General features: G+C 40.6%; 1 protein-coding gene across 1 annotated transcript in view; it reads right to left on the bottom strand.

Annotated features, from left to right (window-relative positions):
- The window catches only part of LOC124594061 (macrophage mannose receptor 1-like), an 82554-nt gene extending 66888 nt beyond the window's left edge, over positions 1-15666 (bottom strand). The window contains exon 1 of the mRNA XM_047132411.1: positions 15568-15666. Coding sequence (XP_046988367.1) covers positions 15568-15666 — 99 coding nt within the window. The remainder of the gene's footprint in view (positions 1-15567) is intronic.
- Positions 15667-17851: the final 2185 nt, after the last annotated feature.

Here is a 17851-nt window from a genome sequence, read left to right as displayed (position 1 = left end):
AGACAAATTGATGATGACACCACACACGTGACAGGGCACACTGAAATATACTTCACTTATCATTTAATCGCTATCACTACTTACTACATTTTAAATACGAAATTCTTCTTGCAGGTTTCACCATAAGTACGTCTAGCACTGTTCATACGTAAATGTACAGACACGTTGCTGAACTACAAACCTTTGAAATAAGTAAGTCTACTATACTTTAATCTGAGGAACAATGAAAATACATAAGGTATTTACTATCACCCTGCAACAACATCCAGAGATGTATTCACATTTAATTTCTATCAATTATCAATGACTTCTTGCTCTTTGTGTTTTAAATAAACACTAAAATTATGACTTAATGGTTTCACATGCTATCCTGGTTGCTGTTGGCGTGTTAGACGATGCGGAGTAGGGATATATTTTAGGGAACTGATGAATAACTTTTCATTTTACTTATGCGGAGAGAAGTAGCAAACTCCAGCTTTTAAAAACCGTATCCACGCTGTAGAAACCCCAGTTCGCCACATGAAACAAAAGAGGCTTACAGGCCATGCTCGCAACAAGCACGGAATTCCGAGCTGCTATTGGTCTCAAAGCTAGAGATGAGATGCATTACATGGGCGGGTGCATATACCAATTTTTTGGGTAGACTCAACCTTAGAGCCCTAATAGACGCTTCACCACTGGGTTTTGTAAACTAAAATACAACAGAAAAGGAGAAGATAGAACTAAATAATGTTTAGAACAATGGGTAAGTAATTAGGATTATGGTATAATAATATAGGGCAAGATACGGAAATTGAAGCAATAAATGCGAAGGGATCAAAAGAAATGTGTCCCACGAAATAACATCCCCTTAACAGCACTTAAGAACATTAAAGCGACAGGAAGAGATTGTACAACTGCTGAATTGTTAAACTATGGAAGAATGGCGCTGCACCAATGACTGGCGGCTTTTAAACGAATTTTTGAAGAACAAGAATACGCCCAAATATTTAAGGCTTTCCAGAGTAATTTGAATTTAAAAAATGAAGATAAAAACCTATGTAGCAACTACGGAGGAATAAAGTTTGATGTACTCGGCATACAAGATATGCTATGATTGTAAACACAAGACTTGAAAACATAACGGAAGAAATACTGCATGAGGAAGAAGTAGGTTTTAGGAAAGGACAGTCTACGATAGATGCAGTTTTTATTTTACAGTAAATAATACAAGAACGCAGAGAGTATAATGAAAAAAACACACATTGCTTTTAACGACTTTAGAAGCATTTTTGACAGTGCCAATAAGCGAATTATGAAGATAATGACAAACCGCAGACATCCCAAACGCCTAATAAATGCAATAAAACGTTAAACATTATTTGGAAAAGGTATATACCTAGACAGGAAAATCTTAAATGACCTGCTGTATGTTGACGCAGTGAGGCTAGCAGATACAAGGACCGTCAGAGAGTAATTTACTTCCTGAAACAAATAAATGCCAAATTTGACTTGGAGATCTCTACAGAAAAAAGGAGAGATAACACAGTAGAACCAAAACAGTGACAGATACGAATACTTCAGAACAAGTAAACCAATGCACTTACCTGGGATGTAAGGCGACATGTGGGTACAGCAAAGATACACACAAGAAACAGAGTAAATTCTGGTGGGTATGTGTAAATTTTAGCAGAAACCTTAAAAACAAAACGAGGAAAGACACTAAAATTAAGTTCTACAAAACTGTGTCAGCCACCAAACTGATTTATGGAAGCGAGACCTGGGTGATTACTAAAAAACTAGAAGGCCGTCTTCATGCACAAGACATGAAATTCCTGAGAAGTGTTAAAGGTTGCACAACAGAACACAGACAAAAGAGACAAAATACTAGAAAATAACTAAAAATTATAGTTACACGATAAAATTCTAGATTACAGAATAAACTGAAACGAATACAGAGAAAGAATGAAGAGTGACAGATTCCACTTAAAGGCTAGAAACTGTGTGTCAAAGAGGGAACGGTAGTAGAGGAAGACCCCGCAAAGATGGCTACTGTAACAGATAATTTAGCTCATACCTGAAGAGAAGAGCAAGACTTGTCCGTCTTCTCCTTCTACAGCTGACATACTAGCGGGCACTCGGCATCTCAGAAGCAACTGTTCTTCTCAGACGTCAAACAGTGGAAAGCCATTTGGTGCTGATTGCGCACGGGCGAGGTTGCCACAGCTTTCACCGTACGGTGAAGCGTGTGACGGCGTCTGCATTAGGAGGAAGTTCCGTGACTACGTTGGCCTGCCACTGCCTAACGGTCGGTAGGTCTGGTTATGTGATCTGTGGTATCACTGTGTTTGCATTACCTACATCATTCCACAACAATTGTCAACATTTTCACATGTGTACCAGGTTTTTTTCTTCTTTGTGATCGTAGATATCCTTTTCATATAAACTGCTTGGTTCATAGCCGAGTCAAATCAACATTAATACTCAAAGTTTTAATCCCATAGCAAACAATACGCACACTGTCAAGTTTAGTGTTTGAGGGTATCAATTGGTGAACTATAGTGTTACCAGTCATGATTACGTGAATGAAGCTAGAAAGTTCGTATCACGTTTTAAATAAACGTAAAAAATGCTATATCCTAGGAAATAATGCCATCTGTATAGAATTTAATACTTCGATATCGAAAAATTTGAGTCGTAAACTGGTGTTTTTAAGACAGTGTTACCGACGGAACGTAATATTACCTTCTCTCCGTCGTTTCTCCCTGTAACCACCGCTCGTTGAAGAAAATGAAACACAGAAAAATATGTTTTCTGATAATCCGCCTGCAGCTGGTACCTGTGAACCAGATAATCGAGATGTTGGCTCCCGAATAATGACGTTATATGCCGTCTCTCTCTATTATATTTTAAGTATTTCTTGTTGCCGCCATCTTCGACAGCCGCACAGACAAGTTAGTTTCACTGCTTTGGCCTCTATAGTTTATTTTTAACTGATTTTTTACCTGTTTTTTGATCTTTACTACTTTTTGTCGATAGTTTAACTTTCACTTATAAGAAACACATTAAGACGGCCGTTAGTTGTTCACGACTTGCATCGAGAATGGCAACCTGAGGTACTAATGAGTGAGAAGCCCAATGAAACTGCGCAGTTTGTTCGTCTGGAGTACATAATTACGGACTAAAGCTTAGCCCATTACATTGTTTTGTATGACTTTATCTGACTTTCAGTTCTACAGTTTTTTCCTCGTATGCGTGATATTCGACCGTAGATCAATTGTAATGGAGAAGAAGAAACACGAAGCGAAATACATTTATGAAAACATGCAGTATTTTCTCCTGGAGTTTCATAATCTGTTGGGAATATCAGGCCATTATAAGAGCTTTGGAGGATTTAAGATAAAATAAGGCAAAAGGGATAGATAACATTCCATCAGAATTTCTAAAATCACTGGGGGAAGTGGCAACAAAACGACTATTCACGTTGGCATATAGAATGTATGAATCTAGCGACATACCATCTGACTTTCGGAAAAATTTCATCCACACAATTATGAAGACTGCAAGAGCTGACAAGCGCGAGAATCATTCCACGATTAGCTTTACAGCTCACGCATCCAAGTTGCTGACAGGAAAATGGAAAAGAATATTGAGGATCAGTTTGGCTTAAGGAAAGGTAAAGGCACCAGAGAGGCAATTCTGAGGTTGTGGTTGATAACGGGAGTAAGACTAACGAAAAATCAAAACAAGTTCATAGGATTTGTCGACCTGGAAAACCCGTTCGACAATATAAAATGGTGTAAGATGTTCGAAATTCTGAGAAAAACAGGGATAAGCTATACGGAGAGGCGGATATATGTACAAGAGCCAAGACATAATAATTTAGCAAGAACGAAATATTCGGATTAAGGAGGGTGTAGGACAGGGACATAGTCTTCCCCCCTACTGTTCAGTCTGTACATCGAAGAAGCAATGATGGAAATAAAAGAAAGATTCAGGATTGTAATTAAAATTCAAGGTGAAAGGATATTAACGACACGATTCGCTGATGACATTGCTATCTTCTGTGAAAGTAAAGGAGAATTACTGGATCTGCTGACTGGAACGAACAGTCTGATAAGTACAGAATATGGTTTCAGAGTAAATCGAAGAAAGACGAAAGTAATGAGAAGTAGCAGAGATGAGAACAGCGAAAAACTTAACATCAGGAATGATGGTCACGAAGTAGATGTAGTTAAGGAATTCTGCTACATAGGCAACAAAATAGCCAATGACGGACGGAGCAAGGAGGACATCAAAAGCAGGCTCGCACTGTCAAAAATAACATTCATGGCCCAGTGAAGTGTACTAGTATCAAACATAGGCCTTAGTTTGAAGAATAAATTCTGAAAACGTACGTTTGGGACACTACATCGTATGGTAGTGAAACATGGGCTGTAGGAAAACAGGAATAGAAGAGAATCGAAGCATTTGAGATGTGGTGCTACAGACGAATGTCGAAAGTTAGGTGGACTGGTAAGATATGGAATGAGGAGGTTCTGCGTGGAATCGGAGAGGGAAGGAATATGTGCAAAACCACTGACAAGAAGGGACAGGATGATAGGGCATATGTTAAGACATCAGGGAAGACTCTCATGTACTAGAGGGAACTGTAGAGGGCAAAAGCTGTAGAATAAGACAGAGATTAGAATACATCCAGCAAATAATTGAGGACGTAGGTTGCAAGTGCTACTCTGAGATGAAGAGGTTGGCACAGAGTGGAATTGTTGGCGGGCCACATGAAACTGATGACCCAAGATTGGTGACTCAAGAAAAAAATAAGACAGGAATTCAGGATTTTGTTATCATCAAAATAAGCTAACGAAGAATTTGGGGTAGCTTCCTAGATCGCACTTCCTTACTGAGTGAAGAATTTTTTCTTCAATCTTTTAAATTTTACAAATCCTCACTACCTAACTGCGTTTCAACGAGCACTGCACTGACACACACTGAGGTTTCGAGTGAGGATACCTTTTCATAACGCGTCCACAAGCTTAGCATCCTTCGTTATTCATTGAAAAGTTTTGTAAGAAATTTAACAGCGTAACCGCTCTTGCTGGAAAATGAACATATCTTGAAACAACAACTGCGAGAAAACCACATAAAACAATTCATATGCATCTGTAATTCAACATTTCTTCAATCCATTGTTCATGAACGAAATAAGATTCGCTGAAATAGGCATCGTTTCAATATTGTTAAAAGACGAAGAAGAGTTTGGGGCGGTTGTGTGTTAACTTCGGCTGGTATGCAACTATATTTGTACATTGCGCGATAATTGTTACAAATATTGGCAATGCGCGAAAATTTCATTCTGGTTATGTCCCTCTACCGACGTGTGTTGAGCATGTAATGCGTCATTGGCACGTTTCTTTGCTCGGGTCGAGAGCCGTGCATCTCTTAAAGGAGAACAGCTTACAAAGCAATACGTCGACATTAACTCGCATCGTTTATTTGCGTGTTCGTCTCTGTTATACGGTTGTCTCTCTGTCTGAAGAAAGGCACTGATCGTTGGCGGAGGTAGACCAAGGCCGTAACACAAACCTCTTCTTCTGCCGCTGACATAGCCATTCACAAAACTCATGGTACGTAAATGATTTACGAAAAGTCAGTAGCCCTTTCTTGTTGAATTCGACTTCAGTAAGGTGTGACAACATACCAGCTTTAGTCTGTGAATGCTGGCAACCAGCGATAAAACTACAAGGGGATACACGTGCCTCTATGTCGATGAACCAAAATGCGTACTCTAGCTTCCACTACCAATCTCAATCCAGTTACTGTCGTTCAGCATAACAAGAACTGAAGCATATCCCATTATGAAATGTTCAGATGACGGGCTCAAACTGTTAGCTGGACCGGAAGCGAAAACCGAGTTCCAGAGTTCCTGTCTTAATGTATCTCTTAGGAGAGTTGTGAGCCGAAACTGGATAGCTCAGATATTAGCGATAGTGATCTCGTATAGTGACACCTAGTAAGTATTCCGGTCTGGTACGCGGCCAGGGAGCTTCACAGCAGCGCGCGTTCCAATATGGATCGAAGGCTTTATTACAGAAATAAGTCTTTGTTACTTGGACAAAGAAGAAAAAGGTCGTTGAATGTTATAATTATGCTGCAATAATATCGGACACTGTGGTTCTGCCGGCACAGTTCCACTGTGGTAACATGTGAATCCCCGACTCATCAAAATAAACAGTGAGCCAGTCTTATCCTGACTCTCAGTTCTGCTGTGGACACCAATTTTGGAACTACGTTGTGCTGTTCCCAACAGGCCACTAGTCGGTTCTAGAACATTTTAATGCATTTCTGTTCTTAGATTCCAGTTGTGTATGACCGAAATTGTTTCAGTTTTTCGAAAGATGAGTTTTAATATTGATAATGATGTGTTTCTCTATATATGATAAGAAAAACTGAGTTCATATGATAACATATTTCTTAAGCATGTATTTCACGTTACGAAGCCACCCGCAATGAGTACAGAAACAATTTTTGGATAAAAACAACCACATAAACGTTAATTATTCATCGTGGTACATTAAAGCATGTTCCATCTTCTCATCATAGAGTCAACACTCAACATTACACAACGACATAGTCATGTAACCCTCTGTGCATCACCTGAAGAAAACCGGTTAATGGAATGAACAAATATTTCAAAATAGTGGCTGGGTCCAGTTTCCCCTACTTACATTGAAAAAACAGTTCTTAAATATCCATAATGGATATGCTTAATATATAGCACGTATTTTGTTTCCAAGTGCTTCCGGTATCTATAAACTTGTGATCGATTTGAGTCTCGCTCTACACAATCATCTGACTAACGTGAACGAATAGCGCGATTTCTCCCTGAAGATGACAGTGCTACAGGAGGTAGCAACGTTGATTACTTCTATGTCAGTAAATGAGACGCAGTGGCTGTGCTTCGTGTGATTTGGTTGGGATAGTGTTCTTTTTCCCCGTTGCAAGACATAGGTTCTCAGATGCATATCTCTGAATAATCCTTAAATGTGTGTTATTAATGTCTTCAAGTCCAGCAATCGATTTCGGTACCAGTCATCTGAAAAAAAAAGTTATTTACTACTTTAGTCCGATTCTAGCAGACGTAGCATCTCCTACATACACAATCTGTACGAATACACGCAAGAGATTTCAGTGGGGAGACCATAAATATCCTGCAGCCGCTACGTGCTACCTGTAAGCGACGATAGCGTAAGATCAGTAGCACAGTTTGGGGGCCACAAAGCATTGCGACTGCTAATGTACGCTACAGCGGCTGTACTCACGTTCCAATACGGACTGAAGGCGTCTCGTTGTCACCTTCGTCGGATAGAATTCCCCTCGACGCTGAGCCGTTCTGGCGCACAGAGTTTTTCCCCGCCGTTTCGAAAGCGCTATCTCGCTACCTTTATCACGTACTACGTACGTTCGGACTGTGGTCAGAGAGCTTCCTCTACGTGTCTGAGAACTGGCGTTATTGGGAATTCGCAGTAGTGAACATTTCTTTATGCAGCCGAAGGTTTTCGCAATGTTCTTACTCATTTTATTTCTGTTTAGCAGACTGGCCACCTGTAGCGCTAGTCGCCAACACCAAATTTATTTTTCCGTCATGTCGGATTCCAGCGTTCCAGAGCTAAAAACCAGTATTTGGCAATTTTCGTAGTACAGTTTGCGTACTAAGAAAATGCCATATTTGGATACATTGATCGCCTAAGGTCCCACCGTAAGATCATTTTTAATTTCTTTTTATTTTGACAGAGTTAAAATTTGGAAACGCGACGTCGACATACCGGGTGATCAAAAAGTCAGTATTAATTTGAAAACTGAATAAATCACGGAATATTGTAGATAGAGAGGTACAAATTGACACTCGTGCTTGAAATGACATTGGGTTTTATTAGAACCAAAAAAATACAAAAGTTCAAAAAATGTCATCTGATCAGAATAGCAATAATTAGCAAGACAAAGCAAAGATGATGTTCTTTACAAGTAGTGCTCAATATGTCCACCATCATTCCTCAACAATAGCTGTAGTCGAGGAATAATGTTGCGAACAGCACTGCAAAGCATATCCGTAGTTATGGTGAGGCATTGGCGTCGGATGTTGTCTTCCAGCATCCCTAGAGATGTCGGTCAATCACGATATACTTGCGACTTCAGGTAACCTCAAACCCAATAATCGCACGGACTGAGCTCTGGGATCTGGGAGGCCAAGCATGACGAAAGTGGCGGCTGAGCACACGATCATCACCAAACAACGCGCGCAAGAGATCTTTCACGCGTCTATCAATGTTTTTTTTTTTGTTCTAATAAAACCCTATGTCACTCCAAGCATGTGTGTCAATTTTTACCTCTCTATCTATATTATTCCGTGGTTTATTAAGTTTTCAAATATATACTGACTTTTTGATCACCCGGTATATGTTCAATCTATCGTTTTTGTAGTTCGACTCAAACTGTATTCTCCTTTAACCTTGTACACTACGAATCCTGCTCTGTCTCTTACATCACGATCATAAAATACCTCGAGGAAGCACTTGCAATATGTAGAACAAGTATTCTGTTCAAGCGGAGCGGCACGATGTTCCTTCTTATTGTTTTTCTTTTAGTTGTCCAAATCTTTTTCGGAGCAGCTATGCATATCCAGGTGTTTTATGATATGAGAGATGTGACAGATGGCACTCGCATAATATGTTACAGATTGTATGTCTTCAGTTGACTGAAAATTAATGCTAACACCCTCACTCTCTTTCAGAGGTTTACGTTTTTCTTATTTCTCTTACTCTAACATTGTTGACGACATATGTAATTGAACTAATATGTAAAAAAAATGTAAAAGCACTTACCTAATATACCCATCAAATTCTCGCAAAACAAGGAAACCACTTTATTCTATGTTGGCAAATTTATAATGTAATTCCTTGGCAAAGAAGGGCTCTTTTCTATAAAGAAAGGTTTCTGTTATAAGAACGTAGGAGTCATTTTATGTATTGTACTTCCAGCGCGAGCATTGATTTTTTTGCTGTAACTTCCAACACACTTGGTTGTTCTCAGTACTCGTAGACATTGTCAATATTTGAAATAGAAGAATACTAGTATTGTCTTCCACATGCATCTGTTGACAATGTATTGTTCACTGCGCTTTTCCGAGTGAGAACATCTGAGCTAGATGGAGAGAGCAATCACAACATGAATTATGGTGTTAAACCATAGTACAGTGTCAACTGTCTCTGATGATGTGCTGTGTTATGCACTGTATTACTGTTAATGTTTGTTCTAAGATATTAAAGTTGAGGGAAGTACTTCTGCAAATTTTCAAATTGAAATTAATCTGCTGCCTCATTAAATTTTCAGCATCCCAGTACAATGTCAGTCGATTATGCAGAACAGCAGCAGCAGCAAAACAACTCTTAGTGTGTGGTCCTTGCAAAGGGTTCAGGCACGGCAGGTGAAATGACAGAGAAGCATACCCTGCCGAGGTTGACACTGCATCTTAATGGTCGCCGTCGGCTACTGGGACAGAGCGGTTCTTAAGATCAAAGCCTATTTCCTACTGGCCTCATGAAAATCGTCAAGGTTGCCATTAAACTACTGCAGTGAGAAAGTAGTTTACTCATTACACTTTTAATGAGCAGAATACAAATAATCAAACACGCACAGTCGATAAATGGGAAACATTTGTTTATCCTCCTTTCACAACCTCCAGCAGTGGAAAAGTGTGCATTATACGAGACCCGTCACTCGGTCCAGAAGCCATTTAAAGAAGACCTCAGATGACAAGGAGTCGCCAAGTGTATGCTACCTGTATATACTTTACATACATTAAACATGTTTCTGCAGGAGGTCATGTGTGGCCTGGGGTTGGCGATTACTGAAGGGGAATTGCTAGTTTACTTTCTAATTCAGGGGTAGTCAAACTTTTTTACCTACCACCGACTTTTCTACATTTGGTAACAGTTGATCGTTCTAACCGGCCATCGGTATCACTGTAATGGTGACATAAAATAAGGTATTCGGTGAACTTGATGAAGTATGTAAAACGGAGTTACATTAAGTTAAAGGATATAATCATTATTATTTAACATAGACTTTATATCAAAATTTTATGAAAATCAAATGCAAAAAATTTTAAAACCTTTGCTTTATTATAATTCCAATCCTGGATCACAATGCTAATTTGTAATCATGTTATTAATTTTGATTGGTAATGACTATCTTCAGAAATTTAGGCATATAGAGGTAGAGTAATTTACTAAACACACATAACGATACGAATGTAAATCAGAAAAAAACTATAAACCACTGTGTAGCATGTCTGTACCTAAGTAAAAACGTGTTACGTTATACATATCACGCTACTACATATGATGGAGTATTCAAAAGCATTAGTCATTTCGGCTTCGCAAAACAAATAAAATTAGATTTTGTAAAGAGCACCACTGAAGCGCACATACTTCACATGAAGAGAGAATAAGTTACACGCCTGTGCAGCAGCCAGGAAACGTGCCTCCATCCGATCCGGATGATGACGGTGCTGTTATTTACCATTTTGTAAAGTTATCAGATGATCAAAACCAATTGTAAAATGGTAACTTCCAGCATGTTCGAGTAGCTGTTGGTCAGGAACTTGTGTTAATCAGTAGAACAAAAAACCAGTCAAAAGTTGCAAATTTTAGTTTTCTTTATTCGCTCGATGACTAGTTTTAGGCAGAGAGTCATTTTCAAATCATCGTAACATAGTCGAAAGTGGCATTCCCTAAGATGTCAAAACCATGTCAAAAACGTGCAACGAACAGTTACATCGTATACAGATTCTACCAATTGTAAAATAATTTTGACCAGATATCTCAACGGTGCGAAAAGTGGAAATTGTCTCTAAATAACGCAAAGTGAGTGCCGAAATGAATCCACCTAATTTCGGTTGCGCGATATGTCACACGAATCTAAACGCTGCGATTCAACTACTCCTAAATACTTTGGGATTACAATTATGAATATTCTGCAGTCCAACAGGTCAGATTGTTTGCTAAATCTACTAAAGAGATCAGGAGTACCAGGGCCTTTTAAAACTTCCTTGGGGAACTCCATATATTACATATGTTTTAGTCTTTGACTTTCCGTCAATTACAACTAACTGTGAGATTTCTGACCGGAAATCATGAATCCAGTAGAACAGCTGACACGATTTTCCGTAGGCACGCAATTTGGTAAGAACTCGCTTGTGACGAACGATGTTAAAAGCCCTCTGGATATCTAAAAATAGGGAAATTGATCCAGTGTCAGCACTTAAGAAAGAAAAAAAATCTGCAAAACTGCTCACTCTCATCTGTCGTTGATTATGACACTTCTTGACACTAACAGATCTGCTCGAATGGATGAATGGCTTTAGTGGCTACCTTTGCTGGCTGGTGTTGTAGAATTTTCAGGTGACCACTTCAGACGTTCTGTGATGGAAACAACCTGTTTCACTCAGCTTCTTGAAGAATAGTGAGAGCTAATTTCAGTAAATAAGCTGTGGTATTGAGGCAAAAGTTTCCTAATTAAGTGGCATCAAGTTTAAGTGTTTGCAGTAGCCAGGTCGCTGTACATTTAGTTATTTAACTGGTAAGGTATATCCTTCATGAGAAGATTGAATCTTTTACTATAGTGAATGTGTGGACTGGTCTGAAGATAAACAGAATTAGGTTGTGGCTTATCCACAATGCAAATATTTTGTAGTATCCTTTGTAATAGCATATAGTTCACTGAGTAATTAAGGAAAATGGAATTTCTGCCAGAGAAAATAATTTTCAAGAAAAGAATTTTTTTGAAAGCAGCATTTAAATTCACTGATATGTTATCTGGAACTGTATGTATTCCGAAAACAAAGGAAGTAGTTTAAAGTACACTTGTTCGCCCACTGCTTGAATACTGCTCACCGGTGTGGGATCCGTACCAGATAGGGTTGATAGAAGAGATAGAGAAGATCCAACGGAGGGCAGCACGCTTCGTCACAGGATCATTTAGTAATCGCGAAATTATAATGGAGATGATAGATAAACTCCGGTGGATGAATCTGCAAGAGAGACGCTCAGTAGTTCAGTGCGGCCTTTTGTTGAAGTTTCGAGAACATACCTTCCCCGAGGAGTTAAGCAGCATATTGCTCCCTCCTACGTATATCTCGCGAAGAGACCAAGAGGATAAAAGCAGAGAGATTGGAGCCCAACAGAGGCATACCGACAATCTTTCTTTCCACGAACAATACGAGACTGGAATAGAAGGGAGAACCAATAGAGGTACTCAAAGTACCCTCCGCCACACACCGTCAGGTGGCTTGCGGAGTATGGATGTAAATGTAGATGTAGATGAATCAGTTTGACATCCCATGCGTTAGTGATAGGAAGAGATTTTAGAGAATTTTCGTTTGGAGCAGAGCATTGTATAGCAGTGAATGATGGAAGGTGGGAAAAGGGGAACAGAAGAGAAACGAAACGTTTGATATGAGGTACTAAAGTAGTATGTTGAAAATAAGGTGGACCGATCAGGAATGAGGAGGTTCTCCAAAGAATCGGTGAAGACAGGCACATTTTTTTTTTTAATTTTTTTTTTTATTTTACTTTTATTTGGCAGGGAGAAATGACAGAACGATAGGACACACGTGAAGGCATCTGTGATTAACCTGTGTGGTACTAATGTGAAGTGTAGAAGGTAAAAAGCGTAGGAGAAGACAGAGACTGAAATACATTCAGCAAATACTAGAGGATATGTTTGTGAAAGTGATACTCTGAAATGAAGTGATTGGAGCAGGAGACGAATTTGTGGCGGGCCGTACCAAACCAGTCACCTTCTGGCACACCAAAATATTCTAAATCTGCCACTTGCTTTCAAACTGTGCAGCTATAGTTAAGATATCTCACACTAGTTCCCACGGCATTACTTTCTCACTCAACTCTCCTGTAAAATCTCTCAAACCTCTCTCTCTCTCTCTGTGTGTGTGTGTGTGTGTGTGTGTGTGTGTGTGTGTGTGTGAGTGAGTGTGTGTGTGTGTGTGTGTGTGTGTGTGAGAGAGAGAGAGAGAGAGAGAGAGGTGCGATTTGTGATTTCAAAATTATTGCACCGGATCGTTTTGTTAAGTACTTGCGTTGTGGTGAAGGCAATGTTTAAGCAGGACGTGCAAATGCAGTCTCATAAAATTCCCGTCCACAGAATAGCAATTGGGACTGCCCTGTCTTCCGAAAATCTGCTACAGTTAACAGACTCCAAAGGCTAAATACACTGCCTGACAAAAAAAGTGAAGCACGCAGAAGGTCAGGGGAAACGGGAATCAAACTTCCGTTCTTCAGAGGGTACCTGATGTTATTTCGTTGATTACAATTTAAAGTCAAAATTACAAATAACTTGGCAAATGAGCCCAATATTATCAGTATGAGAGTGCACCCTTTGTGGCCTGAATGTAAGTACTGGTTCGGTAGGTGAAGGTGTCACGAAGTCGTTGAATCCTCTCCTGAGGCAAACCACCCCACAGCTGCGGTAACTGGTGCTTCATGTGCTGGATACTGTTACTGGGACGGAGTCGACGCCCAAGCAGGTTCCACGCATGCTCTATAGGGGACAGATCTGTTGATCGCGCTGGCCACGGGAGTGCCTAAGACAATTCACAGACAAGCAATTCATGTGTGGACAACCACTGAAAAATTACTCCACGACATTATCAAATGAGAGGTAACCCATGACGACGCAGGACGTCCACGAAGTGCCTCTGTGCCGTCACAGTTCCCTCGGTCATTGCAGTCATGACATCTCCATTACAACTATTCAGCATTAAAAGAACAGGTACTTCTACTCATGAGATGGCGTCTTTTCACATCCGACATCCAATCTCATGAACATCGAGTCCTGTTTATTCTTTTGATGTTCAGCCGTTCTTTTGGGGCTGTTTTACCTTACTGATACGAGATCACATTATACGTAGACAATATACGAGGGTAATTCCAAAACTAAGTACTCCTATTTTTTATAAGTACATAGACCTGTTTATTTCTACAGTGGTTTACATCAGTTTACAGCTTGAACATTTGGCTATTTTTCGACATAATCACTATTTCTGTCGATGCATTTTTGTAGACGCTGTGGCAGTTTTTGTATGCCCATGTCATACCAGCTCGCCGCCATGCTGTTCAGAAAGATATGAACCTATTCTTTCACCTCGTCGTAGGAGCTGAATCGCTTTCCGGCCAAATGTTCTTTTAACCTGGGGAACAGGTGATAGTCACTGGGAGCCAAGTCAGGACTATCGGGTGGCTGAGTGATTATCTTCCACTGAAACCCAGGAGAACAACGGTTTGTCGAGCGATGTGTTGGCAAGCGTTGTCATGGAGAATTTGTACGCCCTTGCTCAACATTCCTCTTCTCCGGTTCTGAATTACCCGTTTGGGTTTTTTGAGAGTCTCATAGTACCTGTCAGCGTTAATTGTAGTCCCAGCGATTCAGCTCCGGGGCATACAAAAACTACCATAGCGTCTACAAAAGTGAACCGACAGGAATGATGATTATGTCGAAAAATAGCTAAATATTCAAGCTGTAAACTATTGTAAACTATTGTAGAAATAAACAGGTTCTTATAAACAGGTACTTACAAAAAAAAAGAAACAGGAGATCTTACTTTTGGGATTACCCTCGTATGAACTTTTATACCATGATGATGGCTATGAAACTAACCTGGTAATGGGTAAATAGGTACATTACTGGCATTCGAATTCAACCGATGGCGGTACTATCATCAGGCACATTTCCGACAGTCTTCTTAAACTGTGCATGTACAATAATTATATGCAGACGACTTGCTACGGAAGAATATCCGAATTTCTGTTTGTCGAAATTACTGTCTCAAGCCCATTTACAGACGTTAAAAAGTATTGGTGTTCATATGGAGTACTCGTAATCAAGTCAGAAGGAACAGGGCCTGCTCTGGGTCTCAACGGGCTGTATAATTGGATAAATAAAGCATCAAAAACGACTGGTTATGCTCCTGGAAAATCGAGAATCTTGTATAAATTGGATTGAAAAATTTGCAGCACGTCTTATACGACAGCTTTTTTGTGAAAACCAAGAAAATTGAAGCTATTTTACAAAATCCACAGTGTTGGGCAAACTATGGAGTATTACTTACATACGAACGTCATACGTCTAACTAATGGCTATTTTGCTCAGAAGCTTTGCCGCGACTAACAGAATCACACCTTCTGTACAACACAAGCATATGCAGAACTGAGTTGTCTCCAGGCGTCCTATCGGTACCGAACAATGGCGGTTATGTGGAATTGTCAGAAAATAAATTGAGGTTTCTGTTTCAGCGCAGTTCTGGTAAGGTCTGCATTTCCTTTTAGTGTATGGCACAGTAAGGAAGCGTCTGTGAAGAAGAAAGCAGAGTAGTTTCCACTGAACGGCGTTACAATCAAACAAACGTTAAGTTATGCAGCGGTTGTTGTGGCCATAGTACTTCTCATTGAGGGTGGCCACGTTATACTAGAACTTCCTAAACCTGCGAATCATGTACTGTTACACCAACAAACGTACGAATAATAACTCTGTTCTCCAGTTTCCAGTGGGAGCATACGAAGGGGGCGGGGAGGGCACAGAAGCCTCCTCCTCCCCCTCCTCTTTCCAGACGTCCATGTCTTCAAACAGTGTTATGATGTTTGGTAACAGACGAGAAAGGCTTGTATTGTTATGTATATTGTAAGCTGTCTACTGTGCCAACTGATAATAGGCATGCAAAAATTAAGGGGGAATGCATCAACACCAGAGGTGCGTAAGCGGAGATCTCAATACCGCGGCATTGTAAACCTATGGAGTATTCAGCGTCCCACAAGCGACGGAGTAGGGAGCGATTTTCAACAGGCCAAGATTCGGCTCCTATGTCCCAGAATCTACTACGGCAGCGACGGCAATAGTGCCTCCGCCGACTGGGTACCGCAGAGTGGCGACTCTTCCCATCAACTTAGCATATCTCTAATTTAAGTTTTAGATACACAGCCGTGACACCAGAGTAACATACATTGCTAGCCACATTTCATGAGACCACACTCAAACTGATGGTGGAGTAGGTACTCTACAATTGCACAGTCAGTTAAGCTGGTTGGCACCAGGACAAGTCGAGAATATTTATCCACGCTCACCCCGCCATCCTCTCTTCTCCCGATGACACTAGTTGCCTTTTCTTGGGCGCTTGTTGAGACATTTAAAAACGAAACCTAAATCTAGAAATCATGGAAATGGGTTGTCTTTCTCCTTAAATAGGTCACAGAAATAAATTTCTGAATCTGATTCTAGCTTGTCTGTAAGAAAAAGCAGTTCATTTCCATCTCATGTAGTTCGTGAGATCTTTAAAAGCTTTCAGTAAAATCAGAAAGAATTAGACCTCTTACGACGCTTGTTCAAAAAATTCCGGAACATTGTTAATTTCACGCCAATAGTGTGTTGGAGCGATATGCGGTTGACATCCCTGCAGACGCCTAAGTTTAATGTGTAATTGTTGGGAGTTTCATTGGTGTATGTCTAGTTCAAAATGGTTCTAAGCACTAAGGGACTTAACATCTGAGGATATCAGTCCCCTAGAACTTAAAACTACCTAAACATAACTGACCTAAAGACATCACACACATCCATGCCCAAGGCAGGATTCGAACCTGCGACCGTAGCAGGCGCGTGGTTCCGGACTGAAGCGCCTAGAACCGCTCGACCACAGCGGCCGGCTTGTGTATGCCTGTTAGATATTGTTCAGTGCTGTGTTGAGTACAACGATGTTCCGCGCTGTTTGCGAATTTTGAGATGGCAGAGTTAGAGGAGCAACGCGTCTGTGTTAAATTTTGCATGAAACTCAAGAAAACCTTCACAGAAACACACGAAACGAAGCAGGAAGCCTACAGTGATGAGTGATTAAGCCGTACTTGCTGTTACGAATCGATCAATCGCGTTAAAAATGGCCAACCGGAAGTTAAAAAAAGACCCTTGTTGAGGACGCCCTTCGACATCCACCGAACACACTGAGGTCAGTAACGGCAGCGAAACTGTGCGTCCCAATCGAAGACTGACTGTCCGAGACACTGAAGAAGAACTCAACATTTCAGTTGTATCATGTCACGAAATTCTGACCCAGCATCCTGAAATACACCGTGTTGCCGCCAAGACCGTCCCACGGCTCGCAGGTCAACACTAGAGAGACCTTCGCCTCGCAACCTGTGAAGAGCTTTTGCATCGCACAAAAGAGAACGAGATGTTCCTTAACAGAAACATGGCTGGTAACGAGACTTCTTGTGTACTCTTATTATGTTGAAACTAAGGTTCAGTTACACAATGCGTCGGAAAAGGTTTCCCGAGACCAAAAAACGCTCATCAGGTCAGGCCAAGTGTCAGAGCCACCTTGATTCATTTCTTTGACTTTGAAGGATTAGTTCATCACGTATTCGTGCAAGAGGGACAAACTGTTAACCAGTGGTACAATCGCGACGTTTTGCGACGCCTGCGTGGAAATGTGAGAAGAAAACGGCCTGAATGAGGCGAGACAATTCATGGCTGTTGCAGCACGCACCCGCACATTCATCCCTGTTGGTGGGTGACCATTGCACAAAAAACGAAATCACTGTGCTGCCTCATCGTCTGTATTCTCCAGACCTGCCCCCTGCGGACTCTGTTTTTATTTCTAAAGTTGAAAAAACCATTGAAAGGACGAAGATTTACAGCGATGGACGAGATAAAAGAAATTTCGCAGACGGCGCTTCGCGCGATTCAGCAAGAGGAGTACCAGGACTGCTTCCGGAGCGAATGTTTAGCCTGGATTGAATGAGATTGTTTTGGAAAT

The sequence above is a fragment of the Schistocerca americana genome, chromosome 2 (genome assembly GCF_021461395.2).
Source record: "Schistocerca americana isolate TAMUIC-IGC-003095 chromosome 2, iqSchAmer2.1, whole genome shotgun sequence".
In the NCBI taxonomy this organism is placed as follows: domain Eukaryota; kingdom Metazoa; phylum Arthropoda; class Insecta; order Orthoptera; family Acrididae; genus Schistocerca; species Schistocerca americana.
This window is presented reverse-complemented; position numbering and strand designations above follow the sequence as displayed.